The sequence below is a fragment of the Eumetopias jubatus genome, unplaced genomic scaffold, assembly GCF_037043125.1.
Source record: "Eumetopias jubatus isolate StellerSeaLion01/CBP00866 unplaced genomic scaffold, mEumJub1_p1.0 scaffold_12, whole genome shotgun sequence".
In the NCBI taxonomy this organism is placed as follows: Eukaryota; Metazoa; Chordata; class Mammalia; order Carnivora; family Otariidae; genus Eumetopias; species Eumetopias jubatus.
Window position 1 is genome coordinate 4,621,582 of NW_028274818.1, and position 20,176 is coordinate 4,641,757.

The 20,176-nt window shown below is 61.5% G+C and overlaps 1 protein-coding gene across 2 annotated transcripts; it reads right to left on the bottom strand.

Annotated features, from left to right (window-relative positions):
• Nucleotides 1–438: 438 nt before the first annotated feature.
• Nucleotides 439–19,366, bottom strand: IGSF9 (immunoglobulin superfamily member 9). 2 transcript variants are annotated; one of them, XM_028090872.2, is made up of 21 exons: nt 19,263–19,366; nt 14,818–15,066; nt 14,419–14,607; nt 10,227–10,379; nt 9,408–9,562; nt 9,020–9,137; nt 7,500–7,641; nt 7,256–7,401; nt 7,008–7,150; nt 5,719–5,859; nt 5,093–5,209; nt 4,764–4,914; nt 4,434–4,557; nt 4,014–4,189; nt 3,462–3,712; nt 3,207–3,291; nt 2,923–3,099; nt 2,644–2,686; nt 1,483–2,340; nt 1,103–1,230; nt 439–911 (listed from the first exon to the last, which is right to left on the bottom strand). In XM_028090872.2, exons 2-21 carry the CDS (start codon nt 14,873–14,875, stop codon nt 730–732), a joined length of 3,537 nt encoding a protein of 1,178 aa, XP_027946673.2. In that variant the 5' UTR covers nt 14,876–15,066; nt 19,263–19,366; the 3' UTR covers nt 439–729. The 2 variants fall into 2 exon arrangements, with proteins under 2 accessions (XP_027946673.2, XP_087873090.1); XM_088016964.1 differs by lacking the exon at nt 19,263–19,366 and having other exon boundaries at nt 7,500–7,671; nt 9,002–9,137; nt 14,818–15,077.
• Nucleotides 19,367–20,176: the final 810 nt, after the last annotated feature.

Below are 20,176 nucleotides of genomic sequence, written 5' to 3' on the forward strand. Positions count from 1 at the left end.
TAAAGTCATCCCTGGCACAAGTGGGGGCTCGGCTGCTCACTATTGCTGTTACCCCCACTCCATGAAGACCCCCCATAGGTAGCGCTGTCCCAGCGCATGCTGTAAGCACTCATTGCTGACGCTTTCCTTTGTGAGACCACAATATGCAACACATAGCTTTATCACAGAACTTACCACATCACACTGTAACTGTCCCTTTGCCTGCTTCACGGACTAGAAGGAACTTGCCAAGGGCAAAGGCTTGACTTAGTGAACTTTGTTTTCTCAGCATCTAACTCAATGGCTGGTCTTAGTAGCTGACCTCAGTAGGCACTCAATAAATGCTTTCTACAAGGATGTTGAATGAACCTCTGTTCATTCAGGAAGAGTCCCCTCCTTTTTAAGGGTTCAGGGATTTTCCTACCTCCCTCTCAGATTCAAAGGCAGAAGACACACAGAAACATTTTTCAGACTTTCTTTATTCACCTGTAAAAAACCTCACCCACACCACAAACACCATCACTATCAACACACACACACACACACACACACACGCACACGGGCAGACCTAAGATCCCTGTTCCAGTCCCCAGGCTCTAGGGGCCCAGCACAGACATCTCATACCAAGCCCACCCCTGCCCACCATCAGGGGCTATGCCTGGGCACCAAAGGGGCAAAAGCAGCGTCCCAGGCCGGAGCTGGGTCTTGTTGGGCCCTCACGTGCAGGGCCTGGGCGCCGTCACCCAGCCTTCACAGCAGAGTGGCCTGTTCAGGGTGGGGGGCTGGCTGTCTGTAGACCAATAACCGAGCCCTAGTGGCATCTCGGCGGCGCCGGAAAGCCAAGAACTCCTCCCGGAGGGCAGCGCAGCGGGCTTCAGGGCCTGAAGCGTGGGCCACACTCGGGAAGCCGCCCTCCTCCAGAGTCTTCACATCTGCAAGGGGAGGGCAGCACAAGGACAGGGAGAGGTCTGAGGATCGCTGGCACCACGAAGCCGCCCAGGCCCAGCCGATGCAGATGAGGCCCGGGAGCGCGCGCAAGCCTGGGGCACGGGGCCCGACTGGGACCAGACGGGCAAAACGTGGAGCAGCAAGGCCACACGGCCTCTCTGGAGGGCTCGCGCACCTAGCTCTGGCTCGGCTTCAGCTCGGGTGCGAGGGCCAGCCAAGCCCAGGTGCAGGGTCTCCAGCAATTCCACGTCCCCGGGGAACTCGGAGTCCCACTCGTAGTTCTCATCCACAGACGTGTTCCTCCTGTTAAAAGGGACAAATGTCCCGTATTGGGTGGAGGAACTGAAGGTGACCAAAAAAGCCCCAGCCCAGAGTCCCCAAGCTCAGGTGGGGCCGTAAGTCCCCTGAAGATCCCTGGACCTCAGCAGAAGCTTCTAACAGGAGACAAGTTCTCCTGGTCCCAGGGTGGGGGTGGAGCCCGGAAGGCACAGGGCATCAGGGGAAGTCTGGGCAGAACCTGGAGCCCGGGCAGGGATGAGCAGGGACTGTCCTCACCTCTTGCTGACTGTCACCACATGCTCCCTCCGGGGCCACCTCTCAGGGCCACTGGCCCAGCTGCTGGTGTCTCCCGGAGCAGGGCTGAGGTAGCTGCCTCCTGCAGAGGGGGCCGTAGAGGGGGGCCGAAGGAACGAGGCACTGCCCCGCCCGCTGCTCTGGCTGGTGAGGCTGCCCCGAGGGGCGGCAGGGAGAAGGCTTGGCAGCAGCCGGTCCCTCAGCGTCCAGTCAGCCAGTGCTGTGTACAGGGGCTCTGGGTTGGCCCTGGCCCCCATCACTGCCCCAGGAAGCGCTGCCCTGGGGGACACCGTGTCGGAGTCCAGGGGGTGAAGGAGAGAGGAGGTGGGGCAGGGCCGGGTATCCATGTAATCTGGGGGTGGAGCAGGAGCAGGCTCCTCAAAAGGGGGCCAGTCCCCATCCACATTCATCTCCCGGAAGAAGGGCAGGCTCAGGTACTGGAGCAAAGGTCCTGGCCCAGGCAGAGGACTAGGTGGGGCTGCGGGAGGGGGCCCCACAGGGCTGATGTCTGCAATGCAGAGGGGCTGGGGCATCCCACTGGGGCTGCTGCTGCAGTCATAGGACCTGGCCTGGTGCTGGGCCGGGGTCCGAGGTTCAGCTCGCTCAGAGCCTGACCTTTCTTGGGGGCTCCCCACGTTGGGTCCCATCACAAAGCGGCCATCCGGTCCCCGGCAAATGGGCTCCAGGGGTAAGGGCCCCCGACTAGGCAGAGGATCCCGAGTGGGGCTGGGGGGGCCAGCAGGCTCCCCCCAGAGCAGACTCTGGCGCAGGCTGGGGACTGAGGAACCCTGGAGCTTCAGCTTCGCCACACTATCGGGGCTGCCCGAGCCCGGAGCGGAGCTGGGGAAGGACAGGGGATCAGCCTCTGTGGCAGGGGGCCAGTCCCCCTCCCAGGAACCAGCATCAGGCCTTGAGACATTTGCTGCACAACAGAGCAGAGCTAGGGAGGGTACCAGAGACAAGGACTCACGTGGTGGAGAGGTGGAGGAAAGGGAGAGGCAACAGTGGACAGGCCCCAAGCTGGGGCCTCTGCACTCCCACCCTCACCTCGTTCTCACTTCTGTTCCGCCCCTCCCAGCCCACCCCAAGGCACCACCACCGAAGCCGAGATCGTGGGCGCAGAGGGCAGGTGGAGGGACTTACTGTGGAGCTGACTTCCCGGGCGGAGAGAAGATAAGGGGCGCATCTGTTCGGGCAGGAGAACCAGAGAGGACACCGGCAAAACTCAGGCCCTCCAGGGCCCCAGACGCTGAGGCTCAGCCATCGCCCGCTGGCAAGCCCTCCCGCCCCGAGACGGTGCCGGCGGACAGGACGCACCTGGCCGCGCGCGGAGGGGCTTGGCGGTGGGGCCTTCCACCCCCCCCGGCGGGCGGGGTCTAGGGAGGGCGGGGCCCTGCCGTGGGCGCGGCCTCAGGGGCCTACCTTGGCGGAGGCGCTTGCGGCGGCGGCGGGCTGCCCTGCGCCGGTTGGTCAGGCAGGCGGCCAGGATGCTCACGAGGACAGCCACGCCCAGGAAGCAGACCCCGCCCACCACGCCGGCCAGGACCGGCTGGGGCAGGAGGCCGGGCAGCTGTGTGCGCGAGGGGTAGACCTCCAGGCCTGGGCGAGGGGCCACGAGGGGGGTAGGGGGTCGGTGCCCGCGACAGTGGGCTCGGAGCCCCCCCCTCCCCCGTGCCCAGCGCTCTGCCCTCCCGCCCGGTTCTCACCGGAAGTGGAGACGTTGGCCGTGTTGCTGGGATCGCTGACATAGCTACCCGCGAGGGCCACAAGGCGGAACTCGTACAGAACGTCCTGGGGGTGGGGGTCCAGGAAGGGGGTCAGGGGCCAGCGCCGCCCACCCCAGCCCCATTCAGAAAGACTGCAGTCGGGAGGTTGGGGTGGGAGTCTGAGGTTTGGGGGCTGGAGCTGGGGCCTGGACGGCCGAGAGGAGGAGGCTCCCTGTGCCTGCCTCCCCCACACACCTTGATGAGTCCTGGCACCAGAAGCTGCATTTCCGTGCCTGCCACGGCCCGGTCTAGCACCTCCCAGCCCTGGGAGCCTTGCCGTCCCTCCAGGACATAGCCGTCCAGCGTCTCAGGGACCAGTTCCGGGGGATCCCAGTGCAGGAGCACCCCCCGGGGTGTCCTCACTGCCACCAGGCCTCGGGGAGGTGACAGGGGAGGTGGCATCTCAGTCGGCGGAAGCCTGGGGGCAGCTGGTGTGGTGGGAAGCCCTGAACAGGACAGGCAGGCATGATGGAGACAGGGCTCCCAGCGCCCTTCCCCTGTTCCCTGACCATTCCCCACATGCCAGCCCTCCAACCCCTCTCTCACCACCACCCCTGCCCCCACCTCCATACCCAACCATTCTCCCAGAGCCCCTAAAGACGAATCTGAATCTTGTTCCACAAACACCTGTGGACCCCAAGCTGCCCAGCACCTCTGACCCCTCCCACCCAGCTCGTCCCACGTCTGGGTTTTCCCTACCAGCCCTTTCCCACCCTGTCAGCTGCTCTCAGGGCAGAGGTCTCTCACCTTCAGGGGCAGACAAGACGATCTCGCTGAAGGGCCCACTCCCTAGCTTGTTCTGAGCTAGGACGCTGAACTGGTACTGGGTATGGGGCTGCAGCCCTGGCACGAGGAGGTAAGCAGCCCCCACAGGCACTGCCAGGGACACCCAGTCGTGGTGGGTTCGGTCAGGACGCTTGGCCCTGGAGCACATGAGGAAATGGGGGCACCTCATGAACTAGAAGGGCCAGGAAGCTTTGGAGTCCAGAGATCTGACCCGTCCCCTCTCCTCAGCCTTCCGGGGTCTCAGGACCTGGGCCCTGAACACCTCAGATCCCCTAGAAATAGGGCAGAGTTAGGGCAAGGGCTGGGCTGGAGGGGTGGGGGAAAGGGCAGAGGGTCAGATGGAATGGGGGGAAACAGGAATGGCAGGGGCAGGTCACTCACAGTGGGGTATACCAGACACTGAATCTCTGCAGATAGCCACCATCAAAGCCAGGCTCCCAGGAGACATTGGCACCCTTGGGCAAAGGCACCACGGACACATTGGTGACAACGTGGGGGCTGGTGCCTGGGGAGGGGGAATTGAGGGAGGGATGATGGTCAGGGCCCTGAGGGAAGGTGAAGAGCTAAGGGGAGTCCCAGGGCCTCTGACCTCTACCTATCATCCCAGCTTCCCTCAACCACCATGCCCACCTGGACCTCCAAAAATAACCGCCCCCCATCTCCTGTCCCACACGGTTTCCTCTGGCCCCGGCCGGCCCTCCAGCCACTAACCCAGCACGTAGACTTGAGTGGAGGTGGCCACTCGGGCCACAGCGTTGCTGGCGGTGCACTCCCAGCGGCCATGGGCCTCCTTGGTCAGTGGCCGCAGGATGAGGCTACTGTTGCTGTCTACCTGGGCCTGGCCCTGCAGCCCCTGGCCCACCTACGGAACCACTGGTCAGCCCTGAGGACACACGCAGCCACCCCTCACCAAGGGCAGCTCCAGTGTCCTCCCCACCCTGCCCCTGACCGCCCCCTCCTTCCCACAGAATGACCAGGGGCAGGGAGAAGCAGGGGCGTCGTGGGCGTGAATGCAGGCAGAGCAGGGTCGGGAGCCTTACCTTGGCCCAAGAGATAGCAGGAGGGGGGTCTCCTTGGGCTGAGCAGGGGATGAGTAGCTCCCGCCCTACTTCCTGGAAATATTCTTCCTTGGGCCGTTCTAGAAAAGCTGGGGGAGCCTGCAAGCCAGATCTGGCATCGGGAGGGGCCTCTCACCCTATCTAAGGACCACACTCCTCTCTTGGGGGGGCTCCGGTCATACCCCATCTCAGGCCCCATCTCCCTACCTGTAGTCTCTGCTCCGCGCAGGGCTGAAGGGAAACGGGGGGCTGCACAAGGACTTGGGGGCTGGGAGGCCTCTCTGGGGACGTATAAACCTCCACAGAACTTTCACCCTCCCCTCTGCTACTCACCCCTCCCCCTCCCCCTCCAGAGAGGCCAAGGTTAGTGAGCTGGACCAGCGGGGGATCTTACTTTGGGGATGTGTGTGCCTCCCATCCCACCTCCCAGCACCATCTCTGCAGAAACCTCGGGGACGGCGTCTGGTAGCTACGGCTGTGCCCACCGTGGGAAACAGACTCGGAAGCCCCTCCCCACGCTGACCGCCCCACCCCCTGGTCAGCCGGCGCCAGCCAGGGCGCATCCCCAGCCACCCGGCCCAGTGCTGCTGGCCCGGCCACAGCCTCACCTTGAGCAGCACGCGGGTCACCGGGGAGGGCCCTGCGGTACCGAGACTGTTGTAGGGTGTGCAGGAGTATTCTCCCAGAGCATCCTCATTCCCCAAGGCAATGATCAGTGAGCCCTCCGGGCCCTGGGACCAGCCAGGGAGCTGGAGGGAAGCGGAGAGGAGATGGCCACTATTCAAAGCAGCTGGGCAGGGGCGGGAGAGGGAGGAGAAAGGCACCTCCCTGCAGAGGACTCCTCCTCCAGGCCGGACCTCTCTCTGAACTCCAGGCCTTCACTTCTCTTTCCCGGGGCGCCCCCTGGAGCTGAGCCCTGGTAGGGGGCTCCTTGCCTGCCTGGGGTATCCCCCACCTGTCTTTCCAGCATTCCATGATGAAAGTCAGCATCTTCCACCCCAAAGCCCTTCCTTTCCCTATCTCTGTGTTAAGGGCCTCACTGTCCCTACTAAGCACAGACTCCTGACTCCTCACTTCCCCATCCAAACGCTCACCAGCGTGGTCCTCTGGGAAGGCGTTTGTCTAGGCGTCAAGCCCGTCCACCCCCATGACCTCCTCACCTCTCCCCAGACTGTCTCAACAGCCTCTGAACCCCTCTCCCTGCGTCCACTCTGTCCTCCACTTGCTGACAGACTCAACAAGCTCCAAAGCTATCACACCTCTGCTCAGACAACTTCACGGGCTCCAACTGCCTGCGGACTTTTTTTTGTAACATTCAACAAAAATGTACTGAGTCCTCCTGCGGAAGCCCCCAGGGGCACTGGGATTCAAGGACGGGTGGTCGCCCACACGGAATGTGTACTCTTTGAAGACAAACAAAGACTGCCCGGGAACGAGGGAACAGTCACTTGGCATCCACAGTGCTCCCTTTTGGCCCCCACCTGCCCCTCGAGCTTTCTCAGTAGCCTCAGGTCCCCACAGGCACTGTGACGCCCCCCCCAACTCGAGGGCTCGTCACGGCCTACACAGACTGCACCATTTCCTGCCTCGGGGCCCTGGTTTCCGCCTGGAATGTCTGTGCACCACGCAAGGCCCATCACCGAAGTCCCAGAAGCTGCTGCTGATCTGTCCTCAACCAGCCCTGGCCTTCCAGCAGAGTGTGCTGTCCTACCCCATCCAGGCTGTACCCTCCTTAAGGACGGATGTGGTGCTCCCACTCTCCGAACAGCCCACACAGCCCCGGGGAAGAAGTGTATCCCTAGTGGCCGACCTGAATTCCACGGAGCTAACTCCAGCCCAGCTGTCCTGACGAGAACATCAATCTAAGCCCTTCCGTCCCCCGGCCCGAGGCCCCTACCTTATCCAGCTGTAGGGCCTGCCCATCCTTGGTCCAGCTGACAAAGAGCAGTGGGGGGTTGGCACGGACCGGGCACCGGATCACCCCCCGCATGCCTATGGGCAGGGGTGTCTCAGGAGGCATCGCTGTCACCAGGGCTGGGTCTGGGGGGGGGGGCGTGGGGGAAGCAGTGGCAGATTGGAGGGCAGGAGCTCGGCCTGGCCCAGGGGAGGGGGAGCAGGCTGGGGAGGGAACTGGGTCAGGCTTACAGAGCACCGTGAGGTAGGCGGAGGCCGAGGGCGGGCGCAGGAGACCGTTGCTGGGCACACAGGTGTAGCGGCCCGTGTCATCGGGCTGGGTGGCCTGCAGGCGCAGGCTGCCGTCCACCAGGATCCGCACTCGGGGCTGCAGGCGGCTGCAAAATGGCATGTATGGGCCGGGCTCCAGGCTTGCTCAGCTGAGGGGCTCCTCAAAGGCTGCCTGCCAGTCCCCCCACCCAGCCCAGAGCCCCACCTAATGTGGAATACATTGATGCTGTCCTGGAACCAGCTATAGGTGAGGTTAGTGGGGTACGCCTCAGCCCGGCAGGCCAAGGAAATATCCTGGGAGGCATTGACCGTGCTGTTCTTGGGGGGCACCACGATGACTGGGGGACCTGTGGGGGAGCACAAGAGGAGAGAGGGGCCTCAGCCCACAGCCCTCCCGGAACCCTGAGGTCACTTCTGCAGTTCTTCCCGGATCTGCCCTCGGGATACAGAAGGGGCTGTTACAGGGCCTTGGGGAGCTGCAACGGGCCCTAACCCTGTACGTGAGAAAAGTTCCTTCTCTCCCCAGGCCCGCTCCCCTTCCCTCCAGGAACACCACCATTCACCCAGATTCCCCTGCTCAGAAGCTGTGTGTGCGTGCACACATGCATGCAGTGTGTGTGCATGTGTGTGTGTTGGGGGGGGGATCGGTTTTATTCTCTGCTCACTTACCCTTTACATCCCTCATCTGTCACATCTGAAGTCACCTCTGTGCGTCCTACCCTACTGCGGATACCCAATACCTTACCCCAAGATACTGCAGCAAGCCCTGACCCTGGCTCCCCCATCTCTGCCACTCCAGTGGCCATTCATGCAGAAATGCCCCCTTTGGCCACAGAACGCTCCTGCTCAAGAACTCACAACCGCTCCCGGCCTGGCCAACCATTAGAGACTCTTTCAGGTCAGTATGGGCAGCGGGCTCTGCCCCGTGCCAGCCTCATTCCCACTGCCCGGCCTCTGCTCTCTGAACCCTGTCCGGAACGCTCTTCCCACAGGGCCTGGCCAGGCCACATAGTCTCTCCCATCTGCTGCTCCACCGCCCGCGCCCCTCCCTGGGCCCCGCTGTGCCAGCATCAGTCCTAAGAGGTAGCGATCCGAGCTGGCGTAAGCACGCTGCCTCACCATCTCTTTTAATCCTCACTGGCGCCTTCTGTGGGAGGAATTCCTGTCTCCCCTTCACAGATGAAGAAATTGAAGGCTCAGAGGCAGAGAAGTAAGGAGCGCTGCCCAAGGTCAGCAGGGTAGGCAAGGCTCCTTGGGGCCTTCGGGCCGCCAGCCAACTTCGCCCGTACCAGTTAGGCAGCAGGCCTGCCCCCAGTACCAAGGAGAGCGACACTTGGCTCGCTCCTCTGACTTCCCCCGCAGCAGAGTCCAGGCCCTGGGCTCAGCTTTCCTCAGAAGGACTTGGGCAGGAATTACTACGTGCTGATCACTGTGCTCGGTTAAATTCTTGTAATAGTCCTAAAATGCAGATCTGAACCTCCTTATATATAGACGAGGAAATTGGGGGTCGGGAGGGTCTCACACACCACACTGCTGGGCGCTAAATATCTACTTGTCCATTCACTGATCCTTTTAAAATTAAGATGCTGGTTTTGGAGCACCAGCCTGCTTTGGGAGCTCCCTCTCTCTCCACACACCCCTCCCCACACCTACTGTGTGCATCCCCCCCAGCCACAGGTCACACAGGTCACAGGCCCAATTCCCAGCCCTGCCCCCGGACAGCACCTAGCACCAGCAGCTGGGTGGCGTGGGAGGTGCTGCCCTCGGTGCTGGAGGCTTGGCAGGTGTAGACTCCGGAGCTGCCTCGCTCCACCCGTCGGATCCACAGCGTCCCATTCTGCACCTAGGGTAGGAGGGGACGAGGAAGGTCTCACATGCCTCCCCTCCCCTCCCGCCCCTTCCCTCGGGCCGGCCTCAGACCCTGCACTCCCGAGGCTGGCCGGCAGAGGGAGGCAGCACGCCAGGCCCAGGAAGCCAATGCAGAGCCCCTCCTCCAGCCAGTCTCCCAGCATGGCCTTTGCCCCTGTCCTCCAGCCGCCCCCCTCCCCGGGCCCCCGGGCCTCCACCTGCCCCTCACACTCTAACTACTCCCCCTGCCTAGCCCAGGACTCACTTGCACCTGACCCTGGCCCTGGCCAAGGTCCTGTCCTCGGAGCTTCCAAGTCACATGGGGCTGTGGGCTGCCGCGGGCCACACAACGCAGGGTCACAGCCTCCAGTTCCCGAACTTCCAGCACCTGGGGAGGCGTCTCCAGGAATTGAGGGGGTGCTGCAGAGAGAGAGGCACCAGGGGGTACCAGATATCCGTCCAAAGAGCAGGGTCCGAGGGCCAGGGCAGCAGGTCAGCCCACCAGCCCAGGCCCACCCTGCTGCACTCGGGGCCAAGCGAGGAATGCGCCAGCCCATCTCTGCACAGGCCTGGAGAGTTGGCAACAGGGGCCACACACGGGCCGGGGGCTGGGCAGGGGGAGCTAGTGGCCTCTGGCCCTGCTCTGGGAGACTCTGCTTTGCCCCTATCCGTGGCATGATCCAGTCTCCACAATGAAACAGGAATGATTAGGACCTCCCTTCCTTCTTAGGGCTGAGAGAGAATTGATGAGGTACTGGGTTAAGAGGTGTTTTGAGAAAACACCATGCTATGTACATAAGTGAGCTGTGTCTCACTCCAGGCCCCAAGACGCCCGTCCCGTTCCCCTCTCCTGGCCAGAGAGGCGGGAACAGGGAAGACGGGAACCGAGCCTAGCAGGCAGCTGGGACTTAGACTGAAGAACTGGAAGGGCCGGCGTGGGGGTGGGAGGGGAAAGAGGCAGACAGTGAGCTAGCAAACAAGGGGGTGTCAGCAAGGGTGGGGCATGGGGACCACACCCCCCCCAGGCACAGGTCCCCATCATGCTGCCCTCCCCCTTCTCCGCCACCTGCCCCCAGCTTCATACAGTTCACTGTGAGGTGCACCCAGGAGCCGTTAGCCGAGTCGTCCTCAGGGCTGTGCCGGTCCAGGAAGAGCACTCGGCACTCGTACCAGCCCTGGTCTTCCACTCGGAGCCCCTCGATCTGGAGAGATGCCCCCTTCTGCAGCCGGATTCGCCCTGGGAAAGGAGCCCCAAGGCCCTGGTCATGCTGGGTATTCTCAGAGCTCAAGAACAGGCCCAGTCTCCTCCAGTTACCCTGATCAAGTGGGGCCTGGCCCGGAGAGACACAGTGGGGTTGGGGTCACTGAGGGCAGATCCCTCCATTCAGCCCCGGGTCACCTCTGCCTTTCAGCAGCTGGGACCCAGTTTAGACAAAGAAAAACCCAGAGTGGCAGCAGGTGGACGAGACACTCCACTGAACCGCAGGGGGCTTCAAGGGCTGTTGGGGTAGGGGGGCTTAAGAGCCACACTTAGTCTCCCCATGATTCTTACAGGACCTGCCCCACCCCACGACTCTTTATAGGGGCCAGGTCTGGCTCCCAGAGTACTCCTCCTGCCAAAGGACAGTCCCTGGAAACCTCAGCAGTGTTTGGGGCCCTGAGCAGGGACCCAGACCTCGCCTCCCAAAGCCCCTAATCCCTTAGGGCTATTATCAACGGCCTAAGCGCCTTAGGGTGGCCAGAGTCCAGCCCAGCCAGGCAGCAAGGTCAGCAGCCTCCTCACCCCATCCCCTCACGCCCCAGGGCACCCAGGCCCCGGCTGGGTGGAGCTCCTGTGGAGCTCCACAAAGACACACAGCCCAGCACGGGCAGACACACATGTCCACCCTCAGTCAGCATCCGGCACACCACCAGGCTCAGACGGAGGCCGCCCCCACAAATCTCTCAGCACACCCCCCCCACACCACTTCGGGTGTCCCCACAGGGCAGCCTAGTGACAGAGGCCTGCACTCGGGAGCCAGAGAGACTCCCTTGGACAAGTTAGCCAGCTTCAGTTTCTTCTGTAAGAGAGGGAAGGCAAATCTGGCTGGGCCGGGGCTCAGGGAGCACGGCGCCTCGGCCGGTGCTCACATATTGTTGAACAAACGCATGAGCACAGCGTTTGAAATCAGAAGCTGGACTCAAGCTTGACCCTGCCCCTTGCCTGGTAACACATCCTCGAGGTCCTCTGCCCCGAGCAGTGGCCAGCCCCACCAGGCACCAAGCTGCCCTACCAGAAACCTGAGACCACCTAGACTCCTATCCGTTACCTCCCACACCTACGTGTTCAGTAAATCTTCGAAATTCTGCCTCCTCAATATCTGTTTCTTCTCTAGCATCCTCACCTTAGTGTGGTCCCATAGCACCTCTCCCCTCAGTTACTCCACAGTCCGCCAGGTCGTCTCCCTGCCTTGAGCCTACCTTCTGTTACTTCTGTTACAAGCATCAGTCCACCACACCTTGACCTTTGATGCGGACGGATGAGATTTTCTAAATTTTGGGGGTTACACAAAACCAGTGCAGCTCTAAGACAAGTCCCTTCCACGTGCCCGCACCAACCGTCCAGACAGAGCCCCTAATCGGCCCTTCCTAATACTAGAAATTCTGATGCTGTGTGTCTGCTTCTCTTCTACCTCCGGGGTGATCTTTCCAAAATATAATCGAAGGCTGCAGTGCTCCTAGTGCTGTCAGGGAGGAGGAGGAGAATGATCCCGTTCAGGCTGGCCTGGTGACCTTAGGCAAGGGACTTTTTCCTTCCAAGGATGAGGTCCAGGGGTGTGGATTCTCCAAAATGTGTGTGGACTAGGTGCTTCATGGGCTAGGTGTTGAAATCCCCACCCAGGAGATAAGCCTAGACTTTGCAGGTAAATATTTAACATAATCACACCCCTCTGCCCCGCTTTGGGATTCCGGGATTCCTCCATCACCCTAATCGGCCTCGTCACAGAGCCCTGCACAGCCCAGCATGCGAGCTCTCCTAAGTGCCACAGGATAGCAACTTTTCACGATGGCGACCCTCAAGTTCTACAAGGAAGGAAGGAGAGAGAAGGGAGACTGAGCACTGAACCTGGACCACGGGCATTGAGTACCGGCACCATATTTAATCCTCCTAAGATTTCACTTAAAGGAAAGGACCCGCAGGGCCGGAGCCTGGTGGGCTCCAGACCTCCCACATGCAGCGGTGTGTAAAGAGAGCAGGAGACCCAGACTCTGCTCTCAAGCTCTCGGAAGGCAGAGAACCCACACTCATGTACATGTACAAGTTCACATACACACAGTTCAGGAAACGGTGCTTGCCGTGTCCAGATATTCCAAGGACCACAGAGCGAGAGGAATACTGAGGGCTTCCAGGGACCACGGGGAGGGTAGCAACAGGAGATGACTGGAGAGAGCAGGGGTTCTGAACAGAACAGAGAGTTGTGTGCTTTGAACCACACAACTCAGGGCAGAGAGAAAACCCGTGCCTTTCTGCCGCGCGGGCTACCTTCAAACTCCCAAGAAAGACAGCATGGAAGTCAAAGACCAAAGACCAAAGCCGGCGCCTGGATTAGAAGAGCAGGTCCCACCCGGGGAGCTGGCATAAGTAAGCCAAGGCCGCCATCCCTCTGGGCTCTGGGGCCACGAAGGCACCCCGTGCGGGCTCTGTGCTGGGTGCCTGACAGTCGCTGCCTTCATCCCGGATGCTGTCTCGGCCTGTTCCACACTGCTCTTTCCTACTCTGTGCTCGTCTGTAAATCCCGGCTCCTCCACCAGATGGATTCTGGAGTCCTCAAAGATGGGGAGCTTTGGTCACAGGCAGGGTCCCTCCCACATTCTAGGCCACAGGCCTCACACACAGTCTGGGACCATGTCTCCTTCCCTTGCCCAGAGGGCTTATGACAGGAGAGCATTGTCCTTAGCAACCTCCACCTCCTGTTGCCTAGCAACCGCAGTTCCCCATCCCCTACACAAAGGCTGAGAGGCCCCTTCCACACTGGGAGGTGGTAAGAGAGTTAATGGGTGCAGGGGGCCTCCCCTCAGGGCCCTGACTCCCCAGACTAGCGCTGGCCAGACCAGGAGCTCCAGACTGGGGGCAGTGGTGGACACAAAGGGCAGGGTAGGAAGAGCCCCAGGGGTGACTGCCCCAGGGGTGACTCCAAGGGGCAACAGAGAGAAAGGAAACCCTCCGGTCACAAAGTTCCCAGCCACCCAGTGGCTTGTCGGCCAGAGGAATTCCAAGCCAGGACAGAGGGTAGAGAGACAGTTTCACATCCTCCAGGAAAAGCCCTCTCCCTCCGCCGCCCCACCTGCACCTGCCCCGTCCTCACTCAGGGAACATTCTGTAGTGGCCCAGCCTCCGCCCCAGGACCCAAACTCCTCCAGGCCAGCCTGCAGAGGCAGGGAGGGAGGGCTGGTGGGCACAGCTGTTTTTCCCCCACTGTCCTAATTGGGGCCTGCTTTCATCAGCTCTCACAGGGCCTGTGTAGACACATATGCTCCCACCAGGCTGTTTGCCAACAACTGCCCCCAGTTTGAAAATAAACTCTTCCTTTGGCAGCACCTGCCTGAGCTCAGCCTGCCTCTCAGGAAGAGCTCAGCCAATCCTAGGGCTGCTCTCAGGATTCAAACTCAAGAGGGAAAAGGTGGGGGTCTCCTCCCCCACCAACGTTGCCCAGGTGGCCTTTCCCGGGGTTTCCCTCGGAAAAAGAAGGCAGAAGGACTGTCTTGCCCAGGAGCCCCAGCCCCCACCTTGGGCCCTCCCACACACTGCCCCCTGAGGCCTGGAGAAAACCCACTCAGATTAAGGATCCATCTGGGATTAGGAGGAAACCAAGCTGTCGGAGGGAGCCAGCCAGCGGGGGCGCAGGAGGCGGAGGCGGTGGCCCCTGGGAGGCCTATACACTAGTTTAAATCCAGACAGGAGCCACCTGAAGCAGGAACCCAGCCTGGCCCCATCCATTCCCTGATCTTTAGGGAAACGGGCCCTCACCAACCCCCCCTCCCCCACGCACATGCTCTTCTGTACTCAGACCAGACTGCGCCCCCACTGGAGAAGCAGATGGGTCACAGACCCACCCACCCTGCTGCCCATCAGCCCACTCCCGAGAGGCCTAGAACCTCCCAACTGGCATTTGAGACAGTGGGGGGGGGGGTGGAAGCAGAGAAGTAAAGAAGAGGGCTTGCCCTCCACCCCCCAGCCCACCTTCTTTGGTGGGTTGGTAGCACCTCCCAACCTCCCACCTGAGGACAAGTCTTACCCACATAATCAGGGTCGATGCGGGGAGAGTAGAGGCCAAACTGGATGAAGATGGGAAGCAGGAATCCAAAGCGCAGCCACTCGATGACATGCAGTGGGGGCCGGCCAGCCGGGGGCAGCAGGTCACAGCCCAGCACCGCACTCTCGCCAGCCTGGCCCACCACTGACACCACCTCAGGCTTCCCTCGACCTGCGTGGTGGGGCCGACAGTGGGGACCCCAGTCAGGGCTGGGAGAGGACGCTCCTCAGTGGCTCTGAGGGCTCCCCAGGACTTAGTGAAGCGAATGAGAGAATCCTCAACTTTTCCAGAACCAGCCCTATTCCCCCTCTACCCCTCCTGGGGAATGTCCCCCATGCCAAGGCCAGCGGGGAGCTCCTGAGCCCAGGGAGTCCAGCTCACCGTCAGCCCCCTGGCTGATGATCAGGCTGAGGATGGCCACACTGAGGCACCAAACCATAGCCCAGCTGCCTGCTTGCCCGGCCCCTCCTATCCACGGGGGCCCAGATGGAGGGGCCCAGGGGTGTCCACAGCCCAGCAAGCCCCACAAAGCCTTCTGATCAGTGGCAGGTTTCAGCTCTCGCTCTTCTGGACGATTAGGGCTTGGCTCACATAACACCTGATGAACACCTCCCTGGAGCACCACCAGATCTAAATGCAAAATGCAAGGCAACATACAGAGTTGGCCAACACTCAGGACTAGAAGAAACCCCACAGTTACAGAAAGGCCAGGAGAAGAGCAAAGGAAGAGAGAGGAGAGCAGATGAGTAGGGAAGGTGCACAGAGACTAGAGATCCTGCCAGCCTAAGGAATAAGAGCCCCCCCGGGCCGGGGTGGGAGCACTGGAAGAGCCTGGGAGCACCGGGTGAGGAGACCTGACAGGTGAGGACATGGGGAGCGTGGGGCAGAGGAGGAGGAAGATCTTAAGAAAGGCAGAGGAACTCCAGGGAAACTCGGGGTTACGTAAGTGCTCAGAAAGCTGAGCTGGGATGGAACTAGGGTTCCTATCCACTTGGAAAAAGATGTGTCAGGAAAATGGGAGATGAAGAGGCCCCCGTGGTTCAGCCTCCTCTCTGTGCTCCTTCCTTAGTCCTGCTGCTAATAACAAGATTGCAAGGTAGAACGGGTACCAGCACCTCCACCCCACAGTGACAAATAAGGACCCCCCAGGATCCCAGGCAGGCTTGCTCAGGGGCACCGAGCCAGTGAAGGGCAAAGCCTGGATCAGAACCCCCACAAAGCGGCCCCCAGGGAACCCCCACACACAATTCCTTGCCCATTTCCCCAGTCACTGTGAACCCTGGAAGCTGGAGACCTTGCATCTCTTTCTCCACTCAGGCTCTCAACACTGCTTGGGCAGTGAGTGAGTCAGGCACTGGGAGAAGAGGGGCAGCCTCCCCCACCTGATGGAAAGCTCCCCCCGCCCCCCAGCATCCTCCAGGTCTGGGCAGGTCCCGGGGCAGGCGGCTGGTACTACTTTTCCTTCATGATGCTGCCAGGCAGCCCTCCACCATGAACCAGGTGCCTCACCCCAGGGCTTCCCATTCACTGTCCTCCAGTGACCTGGGGGCCCAGGGTTTGCCGGGCTTTCCCTTCCCCAACCCTAGAGGCAAGACCCAGAAGCCAAAAAGCCTGCGAGTCCCTAGGGTGTACAGAGTAAGCCCTGGGGCACGGAAGGTAGGAACCCTGGCCGCTCCAGCCCCAGAGCATCTAGGGTAATCACAGTGGGCTGGGGGCAGGGGTGCAGCTGCCTTGGGTGGGCCCCGCAAACCCAGTTGGACTTTGCTCTGTGGTCTCCACCCCACTCCTGGTCTCCCAGTCCTGGACTGGCCCTAAACCATCCTCCAAGTCCCTCAGCCTGACCCCGGCTTCTACTTGGGGGCCCCGGGTATGGAACTCCTGACAACTCACCAGCAAACATTCCCCCTTGCTTCCGCCTGCCCCCAGACAGCTCTCCCATTCTTCCCTGACATCATTTCCAAGTGAATAGGAACCCCGGCTCCCTCCCGGGTTTCCCCCGGAATTCCTCTGCTTTTCCTACATCTTCTTACTCCTCTGCCCACACCCCCCCACCATGTCCTCACCTGTCGGGTCTCCCCAGCAAGTGCTCCGATTCTAGCTACCCCTACTTCTCACAGTCCCCCCAAATTCCCAGTTTCCACCCCTGATCTCCAACTGCACCAGGTCCTCCGCGCTTCAAGGAACTCCCTTCCTGTCTCCTCCAGAATCCCCATCCTCCCACTTTTCCCTGGAATCTCCCTCCCAAAATTCTCCGGCCGCAGCCCACAGTACTCCTCTGATACCCCACCCCAATTCCCTGCTCCTTCGCCTGCTCCGGACCCCTGAACTCTCCCTTTCGGAACCCCCCAGGACCCACCCCATGCACAGACGCGCACGCGCGGGGACAAACACACACACACACACGCGCGCGCGCGCGCGCGCGCGCGCACGCGTTACCTCCAGACGCCTCCTGGTCTCGGGGAACCCCCCACCACCCGCCCACCAAAAATCCCACTCACTCCCCAGAACTCTAGTTCTGCTACCCAAAGAATCCCACGGTGCCCCAGCCCCCGCTTGCTCCGCGCCCCCGGGACTCCCGAGCCCCGCCGTCCCTGCCCCCGGCGCGCCCCCGCCCTCACCTGCCCGGCGCCGCGCGGCCCGGCTCCCGCAGCCACACAATAGGGGGCGGGCCAGCCTCCCGCCCGGCGCCCCAGCGCCCGCGTCGCCCTGGAGACCGCCGCGCCCCGCCCGCCGCCGAGGGGGCCGACCGGCGGGGCGGGGCGGCGCGGCCGCGACCCCCGAGCGGCCTGGGAGTTGTAGTTTCGGGAGGGCGGGACGCGTGGCCGCGGGCTCGGGTCGCCCCCTGGCGGAGCTCCGGGCGCCAGGCGCCAGCCGGGGCGGCGGCCGCGCAGGACCCGGGCCCCCGGTGGCCGGAGCCGGCCCGCGCCCGTCCCGGGCCAGCTGCCCGCGAGCCCCGCCGTCCGCGCTCGGCCGGGGAGAGCCGCGGGGCCCACCGCCGAGCCGGCAACAGGACCCCCAGGGGATCCGCGCAGCTCGAGGGCCCCGGGCTCGCCTCCCCCGCCGCACCCCCGCCGCCACCCACCCGCTTCTGCTGCGGCCCGACTGGAAATACCTGTCTGCGCTGGCGAGCTCCCAGGTCCTGCCCCGGCGCCTCCCACAGGGTGCCGAGGGGACCGTGCGCCCGGGCCGAGGCTGCCAAGTGGCTCCAGCTGCAGCTCCCAGCGCCAGCGACCCAGCGAAACAGGCCCAGGGGGGCAGGACGAGAGGCATCCCGAGGCGGGGGCATGGAAAAATCGCCTCCTGAACTCTGCAGGGTGCCAGACCCTGGACTACAGGCTTTGTAGCTCTTAGGTCCCCTGGGCGGAGACCCTGGGAAGTAGGCATGGCTCTGCCTTACCAATGAGAAAATGGGGATTTGCCCCAGCCTTCCCATCTCGGGCTGTGCAGAGCTGAACGCACGCCAACCTGGACTTCATGAAACCCACCTCCTTAGAGAGTTGAGGCCAGAAGATATCTGGCACGTCTGCCCCCCAGAGCTTTCCCCTTGGTGAGCTGGGGGCCCCCTTAGGGATATAGGCTCATCATGCCTTCCCCAGCAGGCTTGAGCAGCCATACCCGTCCAGGTCCTCCCGGTTCACTGCCCTCCCCCCAGTCTGAACTCCCATGACTCCAAAGGAGCCTCCCAGGCATCTGATTCATGGAATCATGGCCTCAACTTCTTCCAAGAGAGACCCTGCAAGACGCACTGAACCACTCCAGGATCCCAGCCACATCGTCTTCCCAGGTGGCCCCATCGGCCCACATCCTGGGCCGGGAAGCTCACCCCCCCCCCCCCCCAGTAATCCATTCCATCCTTACAGACAGACTGCTGGAAAGTTCTTCTAGGTGTAAACAACTGGGGGCTTCTTGCCACAGCCTGAGATGAAAATGTGACAGGAAAGGGGGAGAGGGAGGGGAGGCAGGAGCCGAGGTGTGGTCTCTCCCAGCATCCCTCCAGCAAAGTCTCCCAAAGTGGCAGCTTCCCGCATTACTTGACCAGGTAACGGACTTACCTAGCAGTAATGAGACTGTTCGTAGCACAGATTAGGGGACACTGTGCGAAAGTCAGGCCAGGCTTTCCCCGGTGGCCCCCACTAGCCAGCAGGGAAGATCTCCCTCCCCCCCGGGTGGGATCTGCACACCTCTGATCCGAAGGTTCACTTCTGCTCTTTCCAGTGTTTTTCGTTTGGTTGTTAAAATAACTTTTTGTAAACTTGGGATTTAGAATAACTTTCCATTTTTAAAAGTTTACAATATGGTCATTTTCCCCCCCCCGAACGCTTATCTTGTGAATTGTATTATTATTGTCATTTTGCTCTGATTCTGAAGTATCTTGTGGGCTTTTGGGAAAGAACAGGAACCTAGCCCTGAAACTTGTTAACCTGTGTCAGAAGTGAAACTTGATAAAAATAGTCCCTGAGGCTCAAAATTAAGATTTTCTTCTGATTTGTCCTCGATCCGTGATTTTAACTCTCTGAGAGTGTGTTCAACCAACCAACTAGGATTTCATGTAACCCAAGTATCAACCGGCCCACGTATTTTCAACTTGCTGACAAGAAGATCAGACAATGTGGTCAGTTCCAGGGACACTGCTGCCCCCTGGGAGCGCTGGTCCTATCACCCAGTGTGGTCTTTCACAGACTGTCCCCTCGCCGTGGGCATGCCTGTCTTCTGTCCCCCTGAGGCTGTAGGTCCAGGAGAGTGAGGCCCTTGTCTTGTCCGTGCTGGAATGTCCCCACAGCCCTGAGTCTGTCCAAGGGGCCCGGCCTCTCCAGACCACTTCTTACCTCCGCCTCTGTCCCCTGCCGGGCGTGGCCTCGCTGTCCCTCACTGTGCTCTCCCACAAACCAGCGTCTTCTTCCCGTTCATCTTCTGTCAGGCAAGAACGCCCCTTCCCGGGACTCCCTGCTAATCTGGGGTCAGAACCGTGGTCACCTCTTCTTCCTCCGGGGCACGGTCTGGCTCCTCCCACGGGGCCCTCACCTTCACCCGCAGCCCATGTCACACCCGTGTCACACCTCGTTGTAATTACATCTTCCCACACTGCAGGAAGACTTCCTTGAGGGCAGGCGGTGTACTTCCTGCCTCTGCCGTGCTAGCCCAGTACCCGACACTTAGTGGATCCCTAAATAGTACTCTCCCCCCCTCACCCCACTCCACTCCCACCCCCATTTGCTTCCACCTATTTCAAAGGACAGGCAAACTTTGCAACGTGCTACCAGGTGATCATTTTCCTGGCTTCCTGCAGAGGGAGAGGCCCCGGGCCTCCCTGAGCTGCGATTCCACCTTCTGAGGGGCTCTGCCTTGCCCTTCCAGGTTCCCCCTGGACAGTTTGGGGCCTCAGCCCTTCTCTGTTCAGAGATGGTGGGAGAAAGACTTTGCCAGCTCCCGGGGAGAGCCCTGGTTCAGCTGCACAGGGACCGTCCATCTCTTTACTCATTTTCCGTGGCCCCGACCCTGAGATACAGGAAAAACCAGCGGCACTGCGTGTCTTCCCAGTCAGCCTCCAGAAACGGATTACAGGGGCTAGAGGAATCGGGGCTGCGGGCTTGGCCCTGAACCTCAGGCCTTTTTGAAGGCGGGACTTCTCAGGGGGCGGGGCAGAGGTGCAGAGAATCAGCCTCGGGACAGCAAGGACTGCCTTCCTGGGGGACGAGGGCTCAGGCCCTCAGGGCGTAGTAGTAGAGTTGATCTGTTGCCC